At 43.3% G+C, this 20,605-nt stretch overlaps 1 protein-coding gene across 8 annotated transcripts in view; it reads left to right on the top strand.

Annotated features, from left to right (window-relative positions):
- Window positions 1–20,605, top strand: part of ANKRD31 (ankyrin repeat domain 31) — a 195,420-nt gene that overhangs the window by 101,648 nt on the left and 73,167 nt on the right. For all 8 annotated transcript variants that reach the window (XR_012904845.1, XM_075932280.1, XM_075932281.1 and 5 more), the window contains 4 exons: window positions 924–1,068; window positions 6,697–6,752; window positions 7,366–8,914; window positions 10,009–10,269. Coding sequence is in view for 7 of the 8 variants with exons in the window: in XM_075932280.1 (XP_075788395.1) it covers window positions 924–1,068; window positions 6,697–6,752; window positions 7,366–8,914; window positions 10,009–10,269 (2,011 nt within the window). In the remaining variant the exon portion in view is untranslated. The remainder of the gene's footprint in view (window positions 1–923; window positions 1,069–6,696; window positions 6,753–7,365; window positions 8,915–10,008; window positions 10,270–20,605) is intronic.

Below are 20,605 nucleotides of genomic sequence, written 5' to 3'. Positions count from 1 at the left end.
TCAAACACTGGAATAAATTGCCCAGGGAGGTTGTGGAATCTCCTTCTCTGGAGATATTTAAGAGTAGGTTAGATAAATGTCGATCAGGGATGGTCTAGACAGTATTTGATCCTGCCATGAGGACAGGGGACTGGACTCAATGACCTCTCGAGGTCCCTTCCAGTCCTAGTATTCTATGATTCTGTTTCAAAATAATTTATTTCAAAATAATAACTCCTAAACTAGCTATTTTGAAATAAGTGTTATTCCTTGTGGAAAGCAGAAGTTATATCAAAATAACCACCCCTTATTTCAAAATAATGGGTTTGGAAGTATGGATGTTCCACTTGTTATTTTGAATTAAGGGGAGTCACTGTAGACCAGGGTCTAATGACTGGATGAAGAGGATGAGATCTGAGAACTAAACTGCCTCGGGGATATGCAGAGAGAAATACCCCCCAATAGTGCTGAAGTGAGGGAGCAAGGAGTCAGTCCCAGAAAAGAAATAATTAACTTACAAATCTTCTAAATTGTAAAAATAATTGTCATAAACATACTTGTTAGATAATAAGTAAAGCTGGACAACATTACCATGGCTTTTTTCAAAAATTTGAACTTTTAAAAAATAATTTAAGAAATCACCATATTAACAAGGTTCTATTTTTGCACCTTGATTTTTAGAAAGGCAGCTGGTTACTCACTGAAGCAATATTTCAAAAATGAAAAAAATGGAAGACTTTGTACAAATGTGTATTTAAAGGAATGTTTGGGAAGCAATAACTGGTATTGGTAAATTCCATTACTGGGTATTTTAAAACTTTAGTGGTATTTTAACTCTAATGGAAGGTATTGCTGTGTACACCACAGAGAAGCATATATGAGGAGAGAGGAGTGAAAAATAAAATGCTAGAACAAAAAAAGAATCTGAAAAGTTTTACCTCTAGGTGGCAGAGTTACTACTTTGGTATGGAGCTGATCCTTTACTCAAAAATGAGAAGGGGAAGTGTGCCTTGGATGAAGCCACTGATCAGCATATGAGGAAACTACTTGAAAGTTATATAACTAAATCTAGAAGACGTTCAACATCAGGTAAGAATGAGCTATTCTGGCATATTCATTGCTAAGAGATAGAAAATAATAGAACTTCATCTGTCATATTCCCTAATTGATAGCTAACAGTTCTATGGGCTGTACTTTCTATATATAGTACTTGGAGCAGAGTCCTCTTGTTGATTGGTTTAATTAATATGCAAGCTTGAGATGACATTAAATAAGGTGATTAAGACTGAGTACTTCTTAGTTGTGTTGCATTTGTAGGTATTTGAACAATAATGTATGGACTATACTGCCTGGTAAACTTCTCCTGCAACATACTACATTTTAATGAATGACTCATAGGAAGTTGAAGAGTCATCATCTGGTAATTCAGTTTCCTTCCATTGTATAGTGTAGGAACAAAATCCCTGCCATAAGGGCAGATATGATCTCAGTTACATCTGGTAAATCAGGAGGGCCAGCCGATCTCTGGATTTATAACCATGGAATTGAGATGAGAGCATGTCCCATAATGAACAATTGCTTGGCAGCATATTTTTAGTGGACAGAGGATTGTTTTATCCCATAAAACAGTTTTCCTTTTGGCCATTTATTGTGTGTGAAAGATGAGTCTTACTCATCTGTTCCATACTCTAATTCCATCTGCAAAAATAAGACATTTTATTATATATGCAGGCTATGGAGTCATAGAATCATAGAACACTAGAACTGGAAGGGACCTTGAGAGGTCATTGAGTCCAGTCCCCTGCCCTCATGGCAGGACCAAGCATTGTCTAGAGTAGACCATCCCTGATAGATGTCTGTCTAATCTGCTCTTAAATATCTCCAGTGACTGAGATTCCACAACCTTCCTATGCAATCCACTAGAGTGTTCAACCACCCTGAAGTTTTTCCTAATGTCCAACTTAAACCACCCTTGCCCATTGTTTCTTGTCCTATCTTCAGAAGCCAAGGAGAAAAATCCCTCTCCCTCCTCCTTGCAACACCTCTCCAGACACTTGAAAACTGCCACCATGTCCCCTCCCAGTCTTCTTCCCTCCAAACTAAACAAGCCCAAAATCAAGTGGGCTCCCCCTCCCCCCGCCCCCGAATAGACCTGGCCCCCTCATGCTACCCCAGCTACCTGGGTAGTTGTGGCCCCCACTTAGCCCCAGCCACCCCACCAGGGGGTCCCCGAGCCAGCTGATAAAGGTATATGTAGGCAGCTGGTGCCCATTGGAAATTAATGAGAACTGGGTATCAAAGGACAGACCTAAAGGAAAGATTTGCTAGTACTGCTGTATCAGCAAACCCGCCTACTGATGATGTAGCTTCTACTGACAAAAAATGCTATTTCCGGTACATCTTATACAAGTTCCCCAACCCAAATCAGCTGTGCCAGCAAACATACTTTTATGCTGGTATAACTATGTTTACACTAGGGTTTTGGGAGTATAATAATACTGTGAAGTAAAAAGGCACCCCACTCAGCCAACACTAACATGCTGGCTAATATTTCTAGGAGATTGTTGGCCTGACTCCGTTTTGTGCCATTAAAAAACTCGCCCTATAAATCTTGGGGCTGATCCTAAACTGGCATAAATCAGTGTTGGAGGAGCTCCTCCCACTGAGCGGGGAGGGAGGAGAACGGGCTCACTGGGGCAGCCACCCTCCACGTGGCCCTTGGCCTAGGCCTAGGCCGAGCACCGCAGCTGCCCATCATGCAACCCTGTCGGCTGGCACGTGTAGCGGCCGCCAGAGCTGGAACCAGGGCCGCAGTGAGACTGCCCCAGTAGGCACAGCCTCACTGTGGCCCTGGCTCCAGCTGCAGCACACCTGGCTGCCAGCTGTGTCACTCCCCCTGCTGCTACGTGGGGGGAGAACCCCAGTGGGCAAGGCTCATTAGCAGGTGAGGGTGTGACCTTGCAGAGTGCTGCAGCCGGGCAGGCACAGACTGGCGGTTGGGAACTGCTGCGTTAGCATGTCCCCCCCTTGTTCACCTCTTCAGTCTGTCTGTGCAGGACAGCTTTCCAGGTTGCCGGTCATTCCTGTTGCTTTTCTCTGAACTCTCTAGCTCTGCAACAGCCATTTGGAGGGAGGGGTGTGTTCTTGCCACAACTGCACCGTTGCCAGAAGAGGCCTCCTGGCTGACTGACAGAACAGTGATTAGTCCAAAGAATACGATTATGCTATCACATTCCTTATGCACCAGCACATTTGCTTTTTTATCTCAGCCAGGCCTTGAACAAGGGTCTCTGCTGGGCTGAGTGACACCTAGTCAGTCCCCTTTGTGAGTTAGAAACCTGTCAGGTTTACCAATACAGTAATTTGCCTTTTCCCTCATATCTTTTACTTCACATTTAGTGCCATTGTATTTCATTTACCATTGTACACTGCCCAGGGACAGCTCCCCTGGTGCCAAGTTGCAGCCACTTCTGGGGTCGAGCAGCTGGGGAACACCCCTACATAACACTCCATCAACAGTAGCTGCTATACTGAGAGTGCACCATTCAGGGTAGTGAGGTCTTTCTGAAGTTCTTCACCATTCTCAGGTCCTGACTAACTAACTAAGTGCTTGTGTATGGCCTGTATTCAATTCAGGGAGCATCTGTTACATTTTTCTCATACATCGTTGCTTAAACACTAAGGTGACAGTTGTCTTAAATATCTGAGTAGAATAGTTGTTTTGACTACAAATTAAGGAGGAAAGGGCTTTCATGTTATATAGTGAATTCCATAATGCAGTGGTTCTCAACCTTTCCAGACTACTGTAACTGTTTTCAAGAATCTGATTTGTCTTCCATACCTCAAATTTCATCTCGCTTAAAAACTACTTGCTTACAAACTCAGACATAAAAATACAAATGTCATAGTACACTATTACAGGTGGGACCTCCCTGGTCTTGCACCCTTGGGACCTGAGTGGTCCCAAATCACGGAGTTTGCTAGACTAGAGGAGGTCTAGGCTCCCCTCCTGGCTGTTGACCCTGCTCCTGGGGGCCAGACCAGCCAGTGGGCTCTGCTCCCAACCCTGGTCGGGGCTGTACTGTCTGCTGCCGGCCCTACTACTTGCAGCCCTGTAGAGGCTGCACTCCCCGCTGCCAGCCCTGGCTGGGGCTGTGCTCCCCTCTGCAAGCTGCTGGCCTAGGCTGCACTCTCCGCTGTGCCAGCCCTGCCCCAGGCTGCACTCCCAGCTGCTGGCCAGAACTACACTCCTGGCTGCCAGCCCGAGCTGTCTCAACACTTGCCCTGCTTCCTCTGGCCTGTGGCTCAGGCTGTACTCCCATCCACCAACCCAGGCCAGGGCTGCGGTCCCAGCCTCCAGCCTGGCTGAGGCTGTCCTCCCCACTGTGAGCCTGGATGGGGCTGTGCTCCCCACCGCACTGGCCCTGCTGCTGCTGGCTTCACTGGGGCTGTACTCCCCACTGCCAGTCCAGCATGGGCTAGGCTCCTGAACCTGGCCAACTGGGGCTCTCTGTCCAACCAATATCCATGGTCCGACACGGACCAGAAAGCCCCAGATTTTAGAGGTTCAATCTGTATGGAAAAATTGTTTACTTTCTCATTTTTTCCATGTATTTCTAAAACAAATACATTGAAATATAAATATTGCACTTACATTTCAGTATATAGTGTAGAGAGCAGTATAAGTCATTTGTGCGAAATTTGAGTTTATACTGACGTCATTAATGCTGTTGTAAAAATAGGTAACTATATAGATGAGTTGATGTACCCCTGAAAGACCTCTACATTAGGGATGCGAAAGGTTAACTGGTTAACTGGTAAGCATACCTTGAACGGGTAATGCTTACCGGTTCCGGTTAACTGGTAGGGGCTGGAGCAGCTCCCTGCCTGCCTTGGGCAAGAGACTGCTTCAGCCCCATAGGACCCACCACAGCCCTTGCCCACAGGGGGCCTGGCCCAGCTTCCCCACCACCACTTCAGGTTGCATGCTGGCTCCCTGAGGCTATGCCTACACTGCAGGCTTTTGCCAGCAGAGAGTATGCTAATGAAGTGCTCATTAACATTTGTCACGTTGTCATTTGCATATTCTGTGCTGATACTTTTTGCGCAAGAGGTTTTTGCGCAAAATCAAGCAGTGTAGACAGGTTGTTTTACACAACCCCTCCCCTTTTGCACAAGATCCTTATGCCTCAAAAAAGGAGGTATAAGGATCTTGCGCAATAGGGGTTTTTTTTGTGCAAAACAGACCTGTCTACACTGCTTGTTTTTGCGCAAAAACCTCTTGCACAAAAAGCATTGGCACAGAATATGCCAATGACAGCGCGACAATTAATAATGAGCACTTCATTAGCATACTCTCTTCTGGCAAAAGCCTGCAGTGTAGACATAGCCTGAGAGTGGGGTTGGCAGGAACTGCCGGCCCACTCCTGGGAGCCAGATGCAGAGCCCACAGTGATGCCTCCCGCTGAGCAAGGCCAGCACAAGGGTGTTGGGTGCAGTGAACTCTGCGGTCAGTAGCTGGTGCTGGGGAGTAGTGGAGGGGTGGGAGGCTCAAGGGGTTAGAGCTGGAACTGGTGGGCTCTGGGGCCGAGGCTTTTCATACTAAGGCTTTTTCATATGCAATGTTTATTTTCATCTTTGAATATTTGTTATTTGCATCATGATGATGCAAATATGCAAATAGAATGTTATCAGTCTGCCAAAAGTTTGTGAATGAGTTTGATAGTACACAGTATAAAAAAGGTTGGGGATCACTGTCTTAGGAGAAAGTTCCCAGCTTTGAAAAGGCTGGGTTTTGGGGATGGTTTGTTTGTTTGTTTGTTTTACAGTTGATGAAGCTATAAATACTGGAATGTAAGATCACAGTAAGCTATGAATTTAATGTATGATTTATTTACATAAATATCTAGAGCTCAATCCTGTCCCCTATTCCAGCTCATTTATGCAACGCTAGCAACATAAAGGGATGTCGAGAAAGCTAATTTAAACAAGCAGACAGGAGCTAAACTGATGGTGTGAGAAAATCCCTGGCAGGTGTAGAGCTGATGAATTGGCTTGTACACCTTCCTGTTTCTTTCTGTGGTCCAGTGTACTGCTGGGGATGGAAGGGACACAACTTGAACAACTTGTGAACTAGCTATCACTGGCTTCAGAATGGCCTGTTAAGTGCCACTACAGAATGTATGACTGGTTACAGAAGCTTTTCAGCTCCTCTAAAATCACTTGAGGGCAAGACAGGCTACCAAATTCCTCAGGTATCAGGAGCTTAAATGCACATTTACTCCTTTTTCTCCTCAGCTGTACCAAATAGATTTCTGGTGCAACTGGAGATCTGAGCCTGTGATTTTAATGTCTGACTTTTTTTTAACCTTATGTTTTTTTGTTATTTCCAGATAGCGAACAGCTGTTAGGTTATAAGTAGGAATAAGAAATCCTCCGGAAAAGGGCTTATTTTCCGGAGAATTGCATCTAGACTGGCGCTTTTCTCCGGCTTATCCCCAAGCCGGAAAAAGCGGCAGCCATGTAAATGCAAATGCCACGGGGGATATTTAAATCCCCCGCAGATTTGCAATTCCGACTGGTCTAATCTTCATCCCTTTTGCGGAAAAGGGGTGCAGTGTAGACACAGCCTATGAGTATAGGATGCTGTGCTTGTAAAGCAGAGAATTGTAATTTTCTTTCGATACTGATCCCTTCAATCTGTCCTTTTACTTTCAGCTAAAAAGGATGTTGAGAGCACATTAAATGTTCAAAAAATGAATGACAGGAACCAGGTAACTTTTTTTATTTTTTTAAGAAACAATCTTTGTCATTTGGTGGTGAAGAGTCATGCATTTGGAGTTCTACAATAAAGTATAATAGAAAGGTAAAGCATTTCTGAAATGCTCTTCAAAATCAGTACATCCTACACATTTGATAACGAATAATATCTGTGGCATATGATGAGGTGTGGAAAGACCTTTTTTCCTAGTTGCTGTAATTTTAAGTGTTATGGTAAATGTCTGTGTAATTTACCTTGGTAGAGACTATCATTCTCAGAAACACTGTATTAAAATATAAGTGTTATCATTCTTTCTGTGTTTTACTTACATCTAAAACACTGTTTTGTAATTTATTGAGGATAGGCATTCACCAGAGAAACAGAAAAATAGACCCTTTATTTGAAAAACTTATTATTGATGCTTTCAACATTTAGCTTAGTTTTTGTTGTGTTTCTGGTCCAGGCAGATCACCAGATGTGAAGTAATCATTAAGACAAGTCCACTAGAGGTCTAACATATTTTATGACTGCAGCATTGGATTTACAGTTGAATCAGCAACCTAGAATAAAATATAACAAAGCAATCTACCAGAAAATGAAGTTAACAATATGTTTTGTTTTTGTAGCTGGAAGTACATTCAGGAAGAACAGTTCAGAATTCATATGTTGGTAATAATAATGCATCAAAGCAAGGGTTTATCAACTTTGAACAAAGTAGCAAAGAGAATTCAATAAGAAATGTCAAAAGATCCATCACCCGAGGATTTGAGGATCATAAATTGTTGAAAGGAAGAAAATTAAAAGATACAAAACTGATTCCAAAAAAGTCAGCAGGGACTGCAGAAAAGATTGAATCCATTGAGAATGTCTGTGAGTACAGGACAAATATATCTCCTCCAGATACATCTAGAGACAAAACAAGAAACAGAAGCCACAAAATATATGATCCTCAGGTTGGACATAGTAACAGTGGGTTTACAGTTAATACCTCTTTCTCCAAAAGAATAACTAGGTCCTCTGCACATTGTAATTATAGTTCAGATAACATTTGTGAAGTGGGAGAAAAGCCCAGTATACCCAAACAGAAAGAAATGCAAAAAGAACATGTCTTATGTAATAGCAATACTTCAGTTTCAAAAGAAAAGGAAAATACTTGTGAAAGCAACACACTATCAATAATAATGACAGACCAAGTAACTAGTTTACCGTGCACTGAATCCTCAAATTCTGTAGTAAAAGCATTTACAGAGCATTTTGAGAATGCTGAGTTAACAGAAATTGACCCTCACTCAGTACTTTCTTTGTGTGAAGAAATCAGTGTACCTCTGGTGACTGCAGAGCAATGTTTAATGAATCAAAATAATGAACACCATTATCTTAACTACAATAAAGATGGTAGCATGAGTGACAAGAATATGATTTCAGCTAAGAGAATGAGTAGTAGCCACTCTTTTGAAGAAAACATTTACATTGAGAATAATGAATTATCAGACCAGTTTCTTTATTCTGAAAACTCCAGAGATCAAATTAACGTTGAGATCGATAGAGACAGAATTAATGAGGCGGAACAAAGTTTAAAATACTGTTTACCTCTTTTTAAAGATATTTCTTTACAGGGAAACCGATTAGAATCAGGAAATCTAACTACATTTTCAACACAGGGAACTCTAAACTTTACTGATTCAGGCGATACAGTCCTAGCTGAACGGTATACTGAAAATGAGATTCAAAACATTTATAAAAATAACTCTAAGGATGTAGATAAATGTACTGTACAAACACTTCAAACAGGTACAGAAACACTTTCATGGCATGAATTTCCAGCAGCTGTTAATAGACTTAGTGATTCTCAAAGTTCTGAGAATTTTAGCATCAGTGTGCCGATTCCTTTTGCTCATCAAACAGATGATGGAATGAGGGTGGTGCTAAGTGAACAAGAGTGTACTGAAAGATGCTGCACTGAAATAATTGAAAATGAAATGAATTCCGAGATTAACACATCGACAGCTTTACAGCTACATAAAAAAGAAGCATTTCAAGTAAAAAGAATGAGACAGAACTTTCAGGAAATCACCTTAGACACAGATTTATATTCCACTAATTGTATGAACAAGAAGTCACTTCATCCATCTCAGCTGGTCCAAGAAACAGAGCAGGAATCTTCCCAAAAATCAGGTGAACAGTTTTATTTTAAAAACATTTTAGGAATTCTCTGCAAGCATGTAGTTTGAGATAGATCTTTTAGAGCAGCACAATAAGTGCTGAATGTAGACTAGCACACACAGAAGGAAAATTCATGAATTGTATTCCAGAAATATTGTCAGGGACGCAAAATTAATTGATTGGCCATATTTTCAGACAAGCCCCATGTAGTTATTTTGTTAATATCAAAATATAACTGTAAAATTGAGCACTCTAAATTAAATACTTTTTCTTAAAAAGAAACCAGATGAAAACACATTTTCACTGAATAAATTTTGAATTCTTATTTATTCTATTTTTACAATTTTCATTGAGGAGTGAACAGTGTTCGTAAAATGTTCATAATGCAAAAACATTTCCAAAGATTTAGATAATTATTAGATCTGTCAATTGACCTGCGTTAATGCCTGCGATTAATGCAGGACAGAATTAACGCATTAAAAAAATTAACGCATTAATTGCAGGTGTTGCGCTGCCTGGGGCAGTGCAAGCAGAGCCGGGGATCAGCTGGAGTGCCCAGCTGATCCCCAGAGCTGCATTGCATAGCCCCTTTGAAGTGCCACTCCAGCACTTCAAATAGGCTTTGCAACAGCAGAGCCGGGGATCAGACCCCAGCTGATCCCTGGCTCCTAATGCACTGCCCCTTTGAAGTGCCGCTCCGGCACCTTAAAGGGGCAGCACTGCATGGAGCCTGGGGTTAGCTGGGGACTTCATCTGACACCGGGTTTCACCTTGCCCTGTCTCTTGGAAATGCCGCCCTGGTGCTTCCAAGGGCCAGCACTGCATGGAGCCCGAGGTCAGCTGGAAACCCTGATCCTGGGCTCCATGCAGTGCTGCCCCATTGAAATGCCACCGTGACACTTCAAAGGGGAGTTGCATGCAATTAATTGTGCAATTAATTGCAATTAATATTTGTAATTGCTTGACAGTCCTAATAATTATATCATAAAAGTACTTTACCTACACCATATAAACACCTTTGCATTAATTTTTATCATCAGTTAATAGAACTAATGTTTCTGAATTAATGAATCAGATACTTTAAGTCCTTTTGTTAAAAAAAACAGATGAGGGAAGGACAGCTGAGAGAAGTGGAGAGCAAAGCACTGGAAGATGTTGCATTGAGAGAAATGAAGCTGAAAGGACATCAAAGAATAACACACCTATAATGTTACAATTACTTGAAACAGAAACAATCCAAACTAAAAGAATAAGACATGACCTTAAGGAGACCAGCCAAAATACAGATTTATGTGCCAATAACAGTAATTCACCTAGTCTATCACAATTCAGTCAGACAGCAGAACAGGAAATGTCTGAGCAATTAGGTGAGTATGTAATATTTGTATAAAGGTATGGATTATTTTTCAAGATTTATAGGAAGGAGACATGGCAATTTATAGGTGATTTAGCAAAATAAGCAGAGTGCATGAAGCATATATCCTATCCAACAAATACAAGTATGTAAACCATATATTGATAGTTATTATGTAGTTATTGGAGAGTAAGCATTTAAAAGATATTTTTACTGATAAAGTTACAAGAATTAACTAAGTGTTAAGCACTTTTTCATGGTATTGGTACTTATTTTTTAAAAGGAAAAAGAGCTGATTTAAAGGGCTTGTGTAAATTTACAAAAACATGCAGAGTACAGACACTGAATGTTAGCTAGCATAGGTCTAGCATAGAACCTCTGACAAGGATCACCTGTCCTCTTTTGATGGTTAAAGATTTCTTTGTGGGCAAACCTGGAGATCTTGCAAGGAGGGCTAAATAATAATTGTGACCTGTTCAGATGTTCTGCAGTTGTTATGCTGAGAACACAACAGTTGTATGTTTACACTATTTCTTTTTCTTTCTACTCATCATCCACCTCCAGCGGTGTAGAAAGCTGCCTGATCCTCTTGACTCTGGTGGTTACAAACAGCCAATCCTCCTTTCTGATTTCCACTCTTGCTGAATCCTTAGTGACCATTTCCTTTCTTTCTTTAATCTGTGATGGTGATGCTTCCTCAATCTAGCTAAGTACTCCTTAGCTTCTTTGATGCTCTGCAGTGTTCGTAACTGTTCTTTGAAGCATTAATTCTTCTTTGAGTGGTTTCCCTGTGGGTGCTTCACTTCAGGTGAAGGGTCGCCCTGAACTGCAGATCGGAGCCTTGCAAAGCAGTTTCCCCCGTTGGGCCGCATATGCTCAGGGGGCGTCTCGAGATGCTCCCGCCTCTTGCTAGTGCACAGTTTAACCCCCCTCCCTTTCAGTTCCTCTTCAACCACCCTCATCAGCGGACAGAGCAAACAGGAGCTCCCTGTCAGTCTCTCAGACCATTTTACTATTAGTTAGGTTTAGTCACAGTTGCTTCCCTGTTGTACCTCCAAGTTAGTTTCCCTCGTTTTTCAAAAAAAACCCAACTTAATAATAATAAGAACAAACCTAATGAAAATCTCCCCTCAGGGGATTTGAACTTGCTTCAGCGCGAAGCCCCGGTGAACTGGGGCTCGCCTGGTTTCTCTACGAAAAGAAAAGAAAGAAAGAAGAAAAGAGAAGAAAATGATGACAAGAAACAGACAGAAATAAATAAAAGAGAAAAATAACAGAATAAGAGAGAAGGAGGAGAGAACTGGATATGTCCGTCTCCTGAGGATTTAAGAAATGTGACCAGTGCCATGAGCTCATAATGGCTTCAGACGGCCATACAAAATGTATTCGCTGCCTGGGGGAAACCCACTCACCGCACAGCTGTACACACTGTGCTTCTCTCACAGGATAGAGAGCTCCACCTGAGAATGATTTTGTTTGAAAAGGCTTTACAGCCTGTTGAAGGACAGGGGACAACCCGGCAGGAGCTCCCCCCCACCTCCCAAAAACACTTTGAGACAGAGATCCTCACTATCCTGCTCTCTTCCAGCTTCTTCCTCCCCAAAACGCAGCGGGGATGCACAGGAGAGCATGAGGACCCCTGCTACTAAAGCAGCAGCAAGATCCTTATATTTAGCACCGGGACTGGTGTGCACCACCTCGGAGCCAGCCCAAGAGCACTCCAGGCAGCCAGCACGGGATGAAAAGCTGGCACTGCTTCAGTCCGCGGTGCTGCTTCAAGCCGCGGCACCACAGAAGAAGCAATCCCACCCAGCAAAGCCGGCATTGGCTACATCTGTGCAGCATGACACAGCACCCAGCACCGACAGCAAGCACAGATAGGCAGCCAGATGAAGCTGCTACAGAACAGCCCCAGGAAACGACTGACACTCACAGCAGGCAGCAGCATCCATGCCTGCCTTCTACTGAATACTCACCTGTGAGGTCTCTACCAAGACATTCCCCACTCAGATCTATGTCACCAATATCACTTCATGAAGGTCTCTTGCCTGATGATGACCGGCACTCAATATTCTCCTCATGTCACACATTGCCTAGGAGGTCTCATTCTTATCACTACAGGGCTGGACCACAGCAGAGCCCATGGTACCCATACTGGCCTTATCCACCCCCACCTTATCAACCACACTGGGAACACTGGGACCCATATAGATGCTAGCCCCCAACCCACTCCACACCATCAAGGAGACGCTTGCCCCAGCCACAGCCCCAAACTCCTTCAAGGCGGTCAGAGGAGGATGGACAAATTTTGGACAATGAATCAGACATACATGCAAGAGACGTCACGCACTCCGATAACCTCATGTCGCAACAGATGATGCGGTTATACCATCAGACACTGTAGCAATTGTTGGCCTGAAACAGTTTCAAGAATTATTCAAAAGAGTAGCGACAAGTCAACAAGTTTCCTTGCAAGAAGTACAGAAAAAACAGCACCAATTGCTAAAGAACCTACATCCTACACTACATAGCAAGAGTGCCCTGCCAGTAGAAGAGCCAATCATGGAAACTTCAGAAGATCTGTGGAAAACACCTGCATCCATTCAACCAACTAATAAAAGGGTTGATAGAAAGTACTTTGTTCCACCAAAAGACAACAAATTTCTGTTTGCACATCTACAACCAAACTCATTAGTTGTGGAATCACCACAACAAACAGCTAAATTACTGCAATACAGAACTGGCAACGTAGACAAGGATCACAAGAAGCTAGATTTATTTGGCAAGAAAATATACTCCTCTTCCACCTTACAACTAAGAATCTCAAATTATTCTGTTCTGCTAGCAAATCATGATTTCGACAATTATTTTAAATTGGGAGAACTGATGCCATGTCATTCTGAGTCCAAAACATCGATTTTGAAAGCAATAGTCCATAAAGGGCATACAGTCGCTCACATCGTTCTTCAAACTGCAATGGATGTCGCTGACACCGCAGCCAGAGTGACAGCTACGGCGGTGGTAATGCGCAGGGCTTCCTGGCTACAATCCTCCGGGGTTCCCCAGGAACTTCAATCCAAAGTAGAAGACTTACCATTCGATAAGCACAAGTTATTTGCAGCTATGGCAGATGAAATTCTCCACAACAGCAAAAATTCAAAAACCACACTTCGCACTTTGGGCATGTACACACCACCTTATAAACAGAGACATTACAACCCATGTAACCCATACAACCGAAACAGATACGGGCAATACAATCAACCACAGAGGCCCTACAAAGATACCAGACCAAGGCAATGGGCTCAGAGAAGACACCCCAATCAAGGCCGCCCTCCAACTACTCAACCCTCAAAGCAGCAGATTTGAAGATGTGGTTGAGAGTCTGCAAGACCTCCCTCACGATCTGACACCAGGACAACATAGCCATCTTTTTACCCACCGGTTACGTCCGTTCCTTCCACAATGGAAATCTGTAACATCGGACAGCTGGGTTCTAGAGATAATTCGAGTAGGGTATTCCATCCCATTTACTACTATCCCACCAACCCTACCCTCCACCCCGTCCCTCTTCAGGGACCACTCTCACAAGACCCTACTAAAACAAAAGATCCATTGGCTCCTTACAATTGGAGCCATAGAAAGGGTACCCAAGGAATTCCACGGAAAGGGGTTCTACTCAAACTATTTCTTGACAGAGAAAAAATGGGGTTGGAGACCTATATTAGACCTCCGCAAATTGAACAAGTTTCTCAAGAAACAATGTTTCAAGATGGTCACACACACAACGAACATTCCTGCGCTAGATCAAGGTGACTGGTTCGCAGCCCTCAACCTGCAAGACGTGTACTTTCACGTAGCCATACATCCAGCTCACAGATGCTACCTACGTTTTACCCTTGGACCAGAATGCTTCCAATACAAAGTTCTCCCTTTAGGTCTTTCATCAGCTCTGAGAGTATTTTCTAAGGTACTAGTAGTTGTTGCTGCATACCTCAGACAACAGGATGTCATCATATTTCCCTACCTAAACAACTGCCTTATAAAGGGATCATCACGGGACGAAATCGCATCCATGAGCACAACCACAGCCCTCCTCAGTCGTCTAGGCCTTCTAGTCAGCGAACACAAATCAAGCTTGCACCCAGTCCAAGACATAGAGTTTATTGGCGTACGCCTGAACTTAATCACAGCTCGAACATACCTACCTCAACAATGTTTTACAACTATATAAGAAATTATAAACGTGATATTTACAACCCCCACCACCACAATACTTACCTGCCTCTGACTAATGGGGCACATGGCTGCCACTACTTATGTAGTTCACCATGGTCGCCTACACTTTCGATGCTTTCAACTTTGGGTAGCAACCATTTACATCCCATCATGATACCCTCGGAACAAGAAGGTTACCATTCCACCAAACATCCTTGCATCCCTATGATGGTGGACAGTACCAGACAGTCTTCTGTTGGGGGTTCCATTCCAACAAACCGAACCCACTATCCAAATTACCACGGATGCATCCCTCCTCGGCTGGGGAGCACATATGGACAACCAAGGAGTTCAGGGCAGGTGGTCTCCAAGCAAGACATCACTACACATCAACCTCCTCAAACTGAGGGCAGTAAGAAATGCCTGTGTACATTTTGCTCCCAAAATTGCCAATCACACAGTCTGCATCCTAATGGACAACATCTGCACAATGTTCTACATAAACAGGTAAGGTGGAGCCTGCTTCCTCTGAGCAGAAGCTATCCACCTGTGGAACTGGTGCATCCGCAACCCAGTCACTCTCATAGCATCCTCCCTTCCTGAGGTGAACAACCCCAAAGCGGATTCTCTCAACCGCAACTTTACCTTAGATCACGAGTGGGAGTTACACACAGAGGTCATCAATTCAATATTCCACCAATGGGGATGGCTATCTATAGACCTCTTTGCTTCTACCCAGAATACCAAGTGTCCCCAGTTCTGCTCATGGGAGGGACTTGGCAAGCATTCTCTGGGGAATGCCTTTCTCATCAAATGGACAGCTCTCCTACACTATACCTTTCCCCCCATACTGCTCATCTCAAGAGTCCTACGCAAAATCTGCAGAGACGAAGCCCTAATCATCCTGATAGCTCCAACGTGGTCCTGTCAAACTTGGTATCCATACCTCTACAGCCTCCCTATCCATTACCACACTGAGCAGGCCTTCTATCTCAGGACAATGGGAGGATACTGCACCCACAACTCCATACCCTATATCTCCAGGCATGGCTTCTCTCTGGTTCACAGAGATAGAGGATCGATGTTCTCAGCAAGTGAAGGAGATATTCCTCCATAGTAGGAGATAGTCCACATGCAAAACTTACCTGCAAAAATGGACACGATTCTCTCACTGGTGTCAGCCGGCCAAAGCAGAACCCCGTGTCTCTCCATTAAATACCATCCTCGACTACATTCTAGACCTTAAAGCATCGGGACTATCAATTTCTTCTCTAAGAGTACGTCTACACTAGCCCTCTAGATCAATCTAGGAAGGCTAATGAGGGTGACCAGAATTGCAAATCAAGCCCGGGATTTAAATATCCTGCGCTTGATTTCCATGTTCCCGGGCGGTCGCCATTTTAGAAATTGACTAGCCCGAAGTAACTGCTCGCGTTTACACGCGGCAGTGAAACGGGATTCCAGAATAAAGCCCCTAAATAGAATTAGGTGGTAAACCTCATTCCACGAGGAATACCACCTAATTCGATTTAGGGCTTTATTCCAGAATCCCATTTCACTGCCGCATGTAGACGCGAGCAGTTACTTCGGGCTAGTCAATTTCTAAAATGGCGACCGCCCGGGAACATGCAAATCAAGCACAGGATTTTTAAATCCCGGGATTGATTTGCAATTCTGATCGCCCTCATTAGCCTCCCTAGATCAATCTAGGGGGCTAGCGTAGATGTACCCTAAGAGTCGACCTCTTTGCAATAACAGCATTCCGCACCTCGGTGGATGGCTTTTCCATATTTGCCCATCCTATCACAAAGAGATTCCTTAAGGGACTTCACAATGTATACCTACCCTATAGGGCCCCACCCCCCTATGGGACCTAAATCTTGTCCTGGATCACCTCACCAGGCCTCCCTTCGAACCACTTGCTACCGTGCCACTTCCTTTCCTTTTTATGAAAGTGTGCTTCCTGCTAGCCGTCACCTCGGTTAGGAGAGTAAGTAAACCTGGGGCATTAATGGCAAAACCCCCATACACAGTTTTCACAAAGGACAGGGTCACATTGAGGCCTCATCCAGCATTCCTACCAAAGGTCTGTACGGAATTCCATGTGAATGAACCCATCATACTACCTACTTTTTTCCCCAAACCTCACGCCTCATAAAAGGATGCTAGCTTACATACTTTAGATATTTGACAGGCTTTGGTCTTCTTCTTGGAAAGAACAAAACCATTCCGTAAATCCCAAAGACTCTTTATTTCCATCGCTGAACAATCCAAAAGCACACCCATCTCATTACAATGCATTTCGAAGCGGATATCGACATGCATAGTCAGATGTCACACCCTGGCCAGCAAACTGCTACGATGCCCACCATGAGCACATTCCTCTTGAGCTACAGCTGTTTCCACAGCCTTTTTGACAATGTTCCCTTAAGAGACATTTACCAGGCAGCTACATGGTCATCAGACCGTACCTTTGCCAAACATTATGCCATTTTACCACAACTCAGTGCTGATTCTGCGGTTGCTACAGCAATTCTGTCCATCACCGCTAAACACTAATTCTGGCTCCCTCCAGCCACGCATATTGAATACTGCTTTGTAGTCACCTGGAGTGGAGCACCCACGGGGACACCACTCGAACAAGAAAAGGGAGTTACTCACTTCGTGCAGTAACGAGTGTTCTTCGAGCTGTGTGTCCCCATGGGTGCTCAACGACCCTTCCTTCCTCCCATCTGCTCAGAGTCATAGTTACTCGGGCAGACACGAGGAACTGAAAGGGAGGGGGTTGAGCCATGCACTAGCAAGAGGCGGGAGCATTTTGAGACGCCCCCTGCACATTAGCGGCCCAACAGGGGAAACTGCTTTGCAAGGCTCTGATCTATGGCTCAGGGCGACCCTTCATCTGGAGTGGAGCACCCACGGGGACATACATCTCGAAGAACACTCATTACTGCACGATGTGAGTAACTCCCTCTTTTTTTCATTAAAGCCACAAACTTGCTGTTTATACATAGGAAGTCCCTTCTGTCTTCAAACAAAGAAGTAGACATGGTACGTTCACCGTAGATTGCAGTAATTATTCCATCACTGGTCATCACTGCAAATTTACAATGAGTATAGAACTGTAACTAGAAAGAAAGCTTCTCACAGTACCTACACCAGACTCCTTCCAAAACTCCTGTTTGCTACACCTGTTTGACCTTGTGACAGGGTGCACCAGCCCCACACTGGGGAAGCCAGGCTTAAACAGGCCCACCTGGCTGAAGTAGTCCCACCCCCACAGCCCTGCTGGGAATGCTCAGACTGCAGCCCAGGTATAAAGTCCTGGGGAGAGACTCAGTCTAGGCTGGCTTTTGAGGAGGGAGGAGGTACTGCTAGGGCTCCTAGAGGTGAACCGCCTTGGGACCAGCCCTGGAGACCAGCCAGCAGGACACCAGAGAGACTGACGAGGATCTAGAGGAAGGACCCTGAAAGGAATCTGGCAGAGACTGGTAGGAAGTAGCCCAGGGCAGGAGATTGTATCCCAGAGGAGCTCAGCATGTTGCAGTGGGATTTTCCGCTGAGTATGCAATGGACTGTGCCACTGCTAATAGACCTTGGACTGGGAACTCGTAGATTAGGGAGGGCCTGGGTCCCCCTACCCCCTCCTCAATCCTCAACCTGTGGGGCCAATACTTGTTGTTATAGACTTTTGCTACTAGGCTGCCCTGCCCCAGTAAGAGGGCATTTGTTTTTGACTACGGCTGCTAGGCCGCACTGCTCCAGGAGGAGGGCACTTGTTATGGACTACAGCTGTTAGGCCGCACTTCTCCAGAGAGGGGGTATGGGTGTTTAGGACAACAAATGCATTATCATATGAGCGAGGTTAGGATGAGATATATAGGGCCTCAGAGGGGTGTATGCAAAACCTCACGACCAAGCTGTATAATATTTGCATATTATTATTTGCGAATTATTTTATTCTTCCATTCTGTATTTCTGGTTGTAGTAGGAAATTTTCATCAAAACCACATGACTTTCAGTGTAATCTCTCTAGAAGATCATTTCAAAGCTCAGCTCTTCTCTCTCCCTCTCAGTTGAGAATTCTATCTCCAAAAATCTTTTATTCTCTTAGAATTTTGTTAGTGGAATGGATCCATAGTAAAGCTGTTTTGATGAATCAGGGAAGGTGATGCTGTCACTGGTGCAGCTGAAGGCACTGAAGACTGGAACTGTAGCTTTCATCTGTAAGCAAAAGCAGATTGGTAATCACTAAAAGAAAGAACAGCATGGGTGATGCTTCTTGGCTTACACTTCTTCCTCATTCATCATCTTTGTTATCCATGATGGTTGCTGTTTTTTCCCTTACCTTATCTTTTCTATGCCCCTTTTCTTTTCTTTTTGGACTTTCTGTTCTGAATAGAAATCTTTTGTTCCAACATTGCCGTATATGTAGTGATCAACTTGAGTATGCTCTTCACCCATCTAAACCACTCATTAAGTCCTGGTCATTCCTTTTTGGTTTACATAGAACAAAGTAAAAATTGTTAAACTCTCTTCCTTCAGTTTGGTCAATCACAAGAGTCACATGTTTCTCAGGAAATGGTTAAGAGGTTGGTACTGAGATTTTAAGTATTTGTTAAACCATGGATACCATCCAGTTGATTTTTTTTTATTTTTAACTCTGCTTTTTACATTTGATAGGATTTTAATACTAAAAGGGTCACATGGACAGACATTTATATAGAAAGCAAACAAGAAATCATCCAATAATTTGGATCCTGAATTAGCCAGGTATTGTCCTTTCCCACTCACAATGCACCTGAGGATGCACTCCAAAGAGAACCATTGTTATTAACCTAACACTTCCCCATTGAGTTGCTGCAAAAGTTTTTTTTAGTAAAAACATAAGACTTTTGTGCATGACAACTTCACTGGAAAACTTTGCTATTATTTGTGTTCATTTGCAGCCATTTACCAAGACCCATTAACTTAATGGGATTTTTTTTCTTTTGGTCTACCTCTCTAAAATCTCCTTTGGACATCCTCCCAGGAGCTTAAGGAAGAAGCAGGAACTGGAGAGCAGATGATTGATTTCAGAGTTCACAGCCAGAAACTTTTAGGCTAAAATACAGTACACTACCTTGAAGAAGAAAAAAAAAAAGGTTGAGTTGAATGGATACATGATGATACAAACTGCCATTGTATGCTCCAGAATCTCAGCTTTCATTTAGAAGAAGTAATTCCCCAGCCTTTAAGACTGCAAAGATAATGTGAATCAAGTGCAGCTGATACAATAATATATATCTGAGTTTGCAGAGAGAAACAATAGTGCAGATTGGTGTGTATTTTGCCCCGTTCATCTTTAAGGAGTGTCATTTAAATGTTAGGATTGCTAATCTGCTCTAAATTACAATTTATGTGGGCAGTAAGAGAGTACCACAATGTATTTTTTTTCCTCTGTCAAGAAGGATCCTATCCCTACAAATGCAAGGAACTGAAGAATCACTGAGGAGAAGATAAACCTGAAGGGATCAACCAAGCCCATGGGTTTAATTCAACCCCATGTAGAGGGAGACAAACCCATGGAGTGCAGTACAGTAAAAATCACTATAGTTTGAACTTCTTCACAATCTGCAGAAATTTTCATCTAATTTTGACATCTCAGATAAGCAAAGCTTGTTTTCTGGAGAGAGCTTGAAAGGATACTATTGTCTTTTTTTTTTCTTTTCTTTTTTGAGTTAGACTTTGACCTCTAAAGAAAGTTGGAACATCCACTATTCAGAGACTAATGGTTCCATATACAAGGCCTAAAAATTTGGACTTGAGAGGAGCTCTGCAAATGCAAGTCCTTCAAAAGGAAAGAGGAACCTAAGGGTGCGTCTACACAGCAGTGTTATTTCAGGATAACGTCAGTTTTTCCAAAATAACGTAGTGTGCATCTACACAGCAAGCCCATTATTTTGAAATAAATTAGAAATAATGGGCTTCTTACTCCGACTCTTGTAACCTTCTTTGTATGAGTAAGGGAAATAAGGGGAAGAGTGCTATGTTTAGAAATAACTGTTGTGTAGACAGCGACAAAAGTTGAAATAAGCTTTTTCGACTTAAGCTACACAATTAGCGTAGCTCAAGTTGCATAGCTTATTTAG

This window comes from Pelodiscus sinensis, chromosome 6, assembly GCF_049634645.1.
Source record: "Pelodiscus sinensis isolate JC-2024 chromosome 6, ASM4963464v1, whole genome shotgun sequence".
Taxonomy (NCBI): domain Eukaryota; kingdom Metazoa; phylum Chordata; order Testudines; family Trionychidae; genus Pelodiscus; species Pelodiscus sinensis.
The sequence above is the reverse complement of the archived record's forward strand: the minus strand, read 5'-3'. Positions and strand labels throughout refer to the sequence as shown.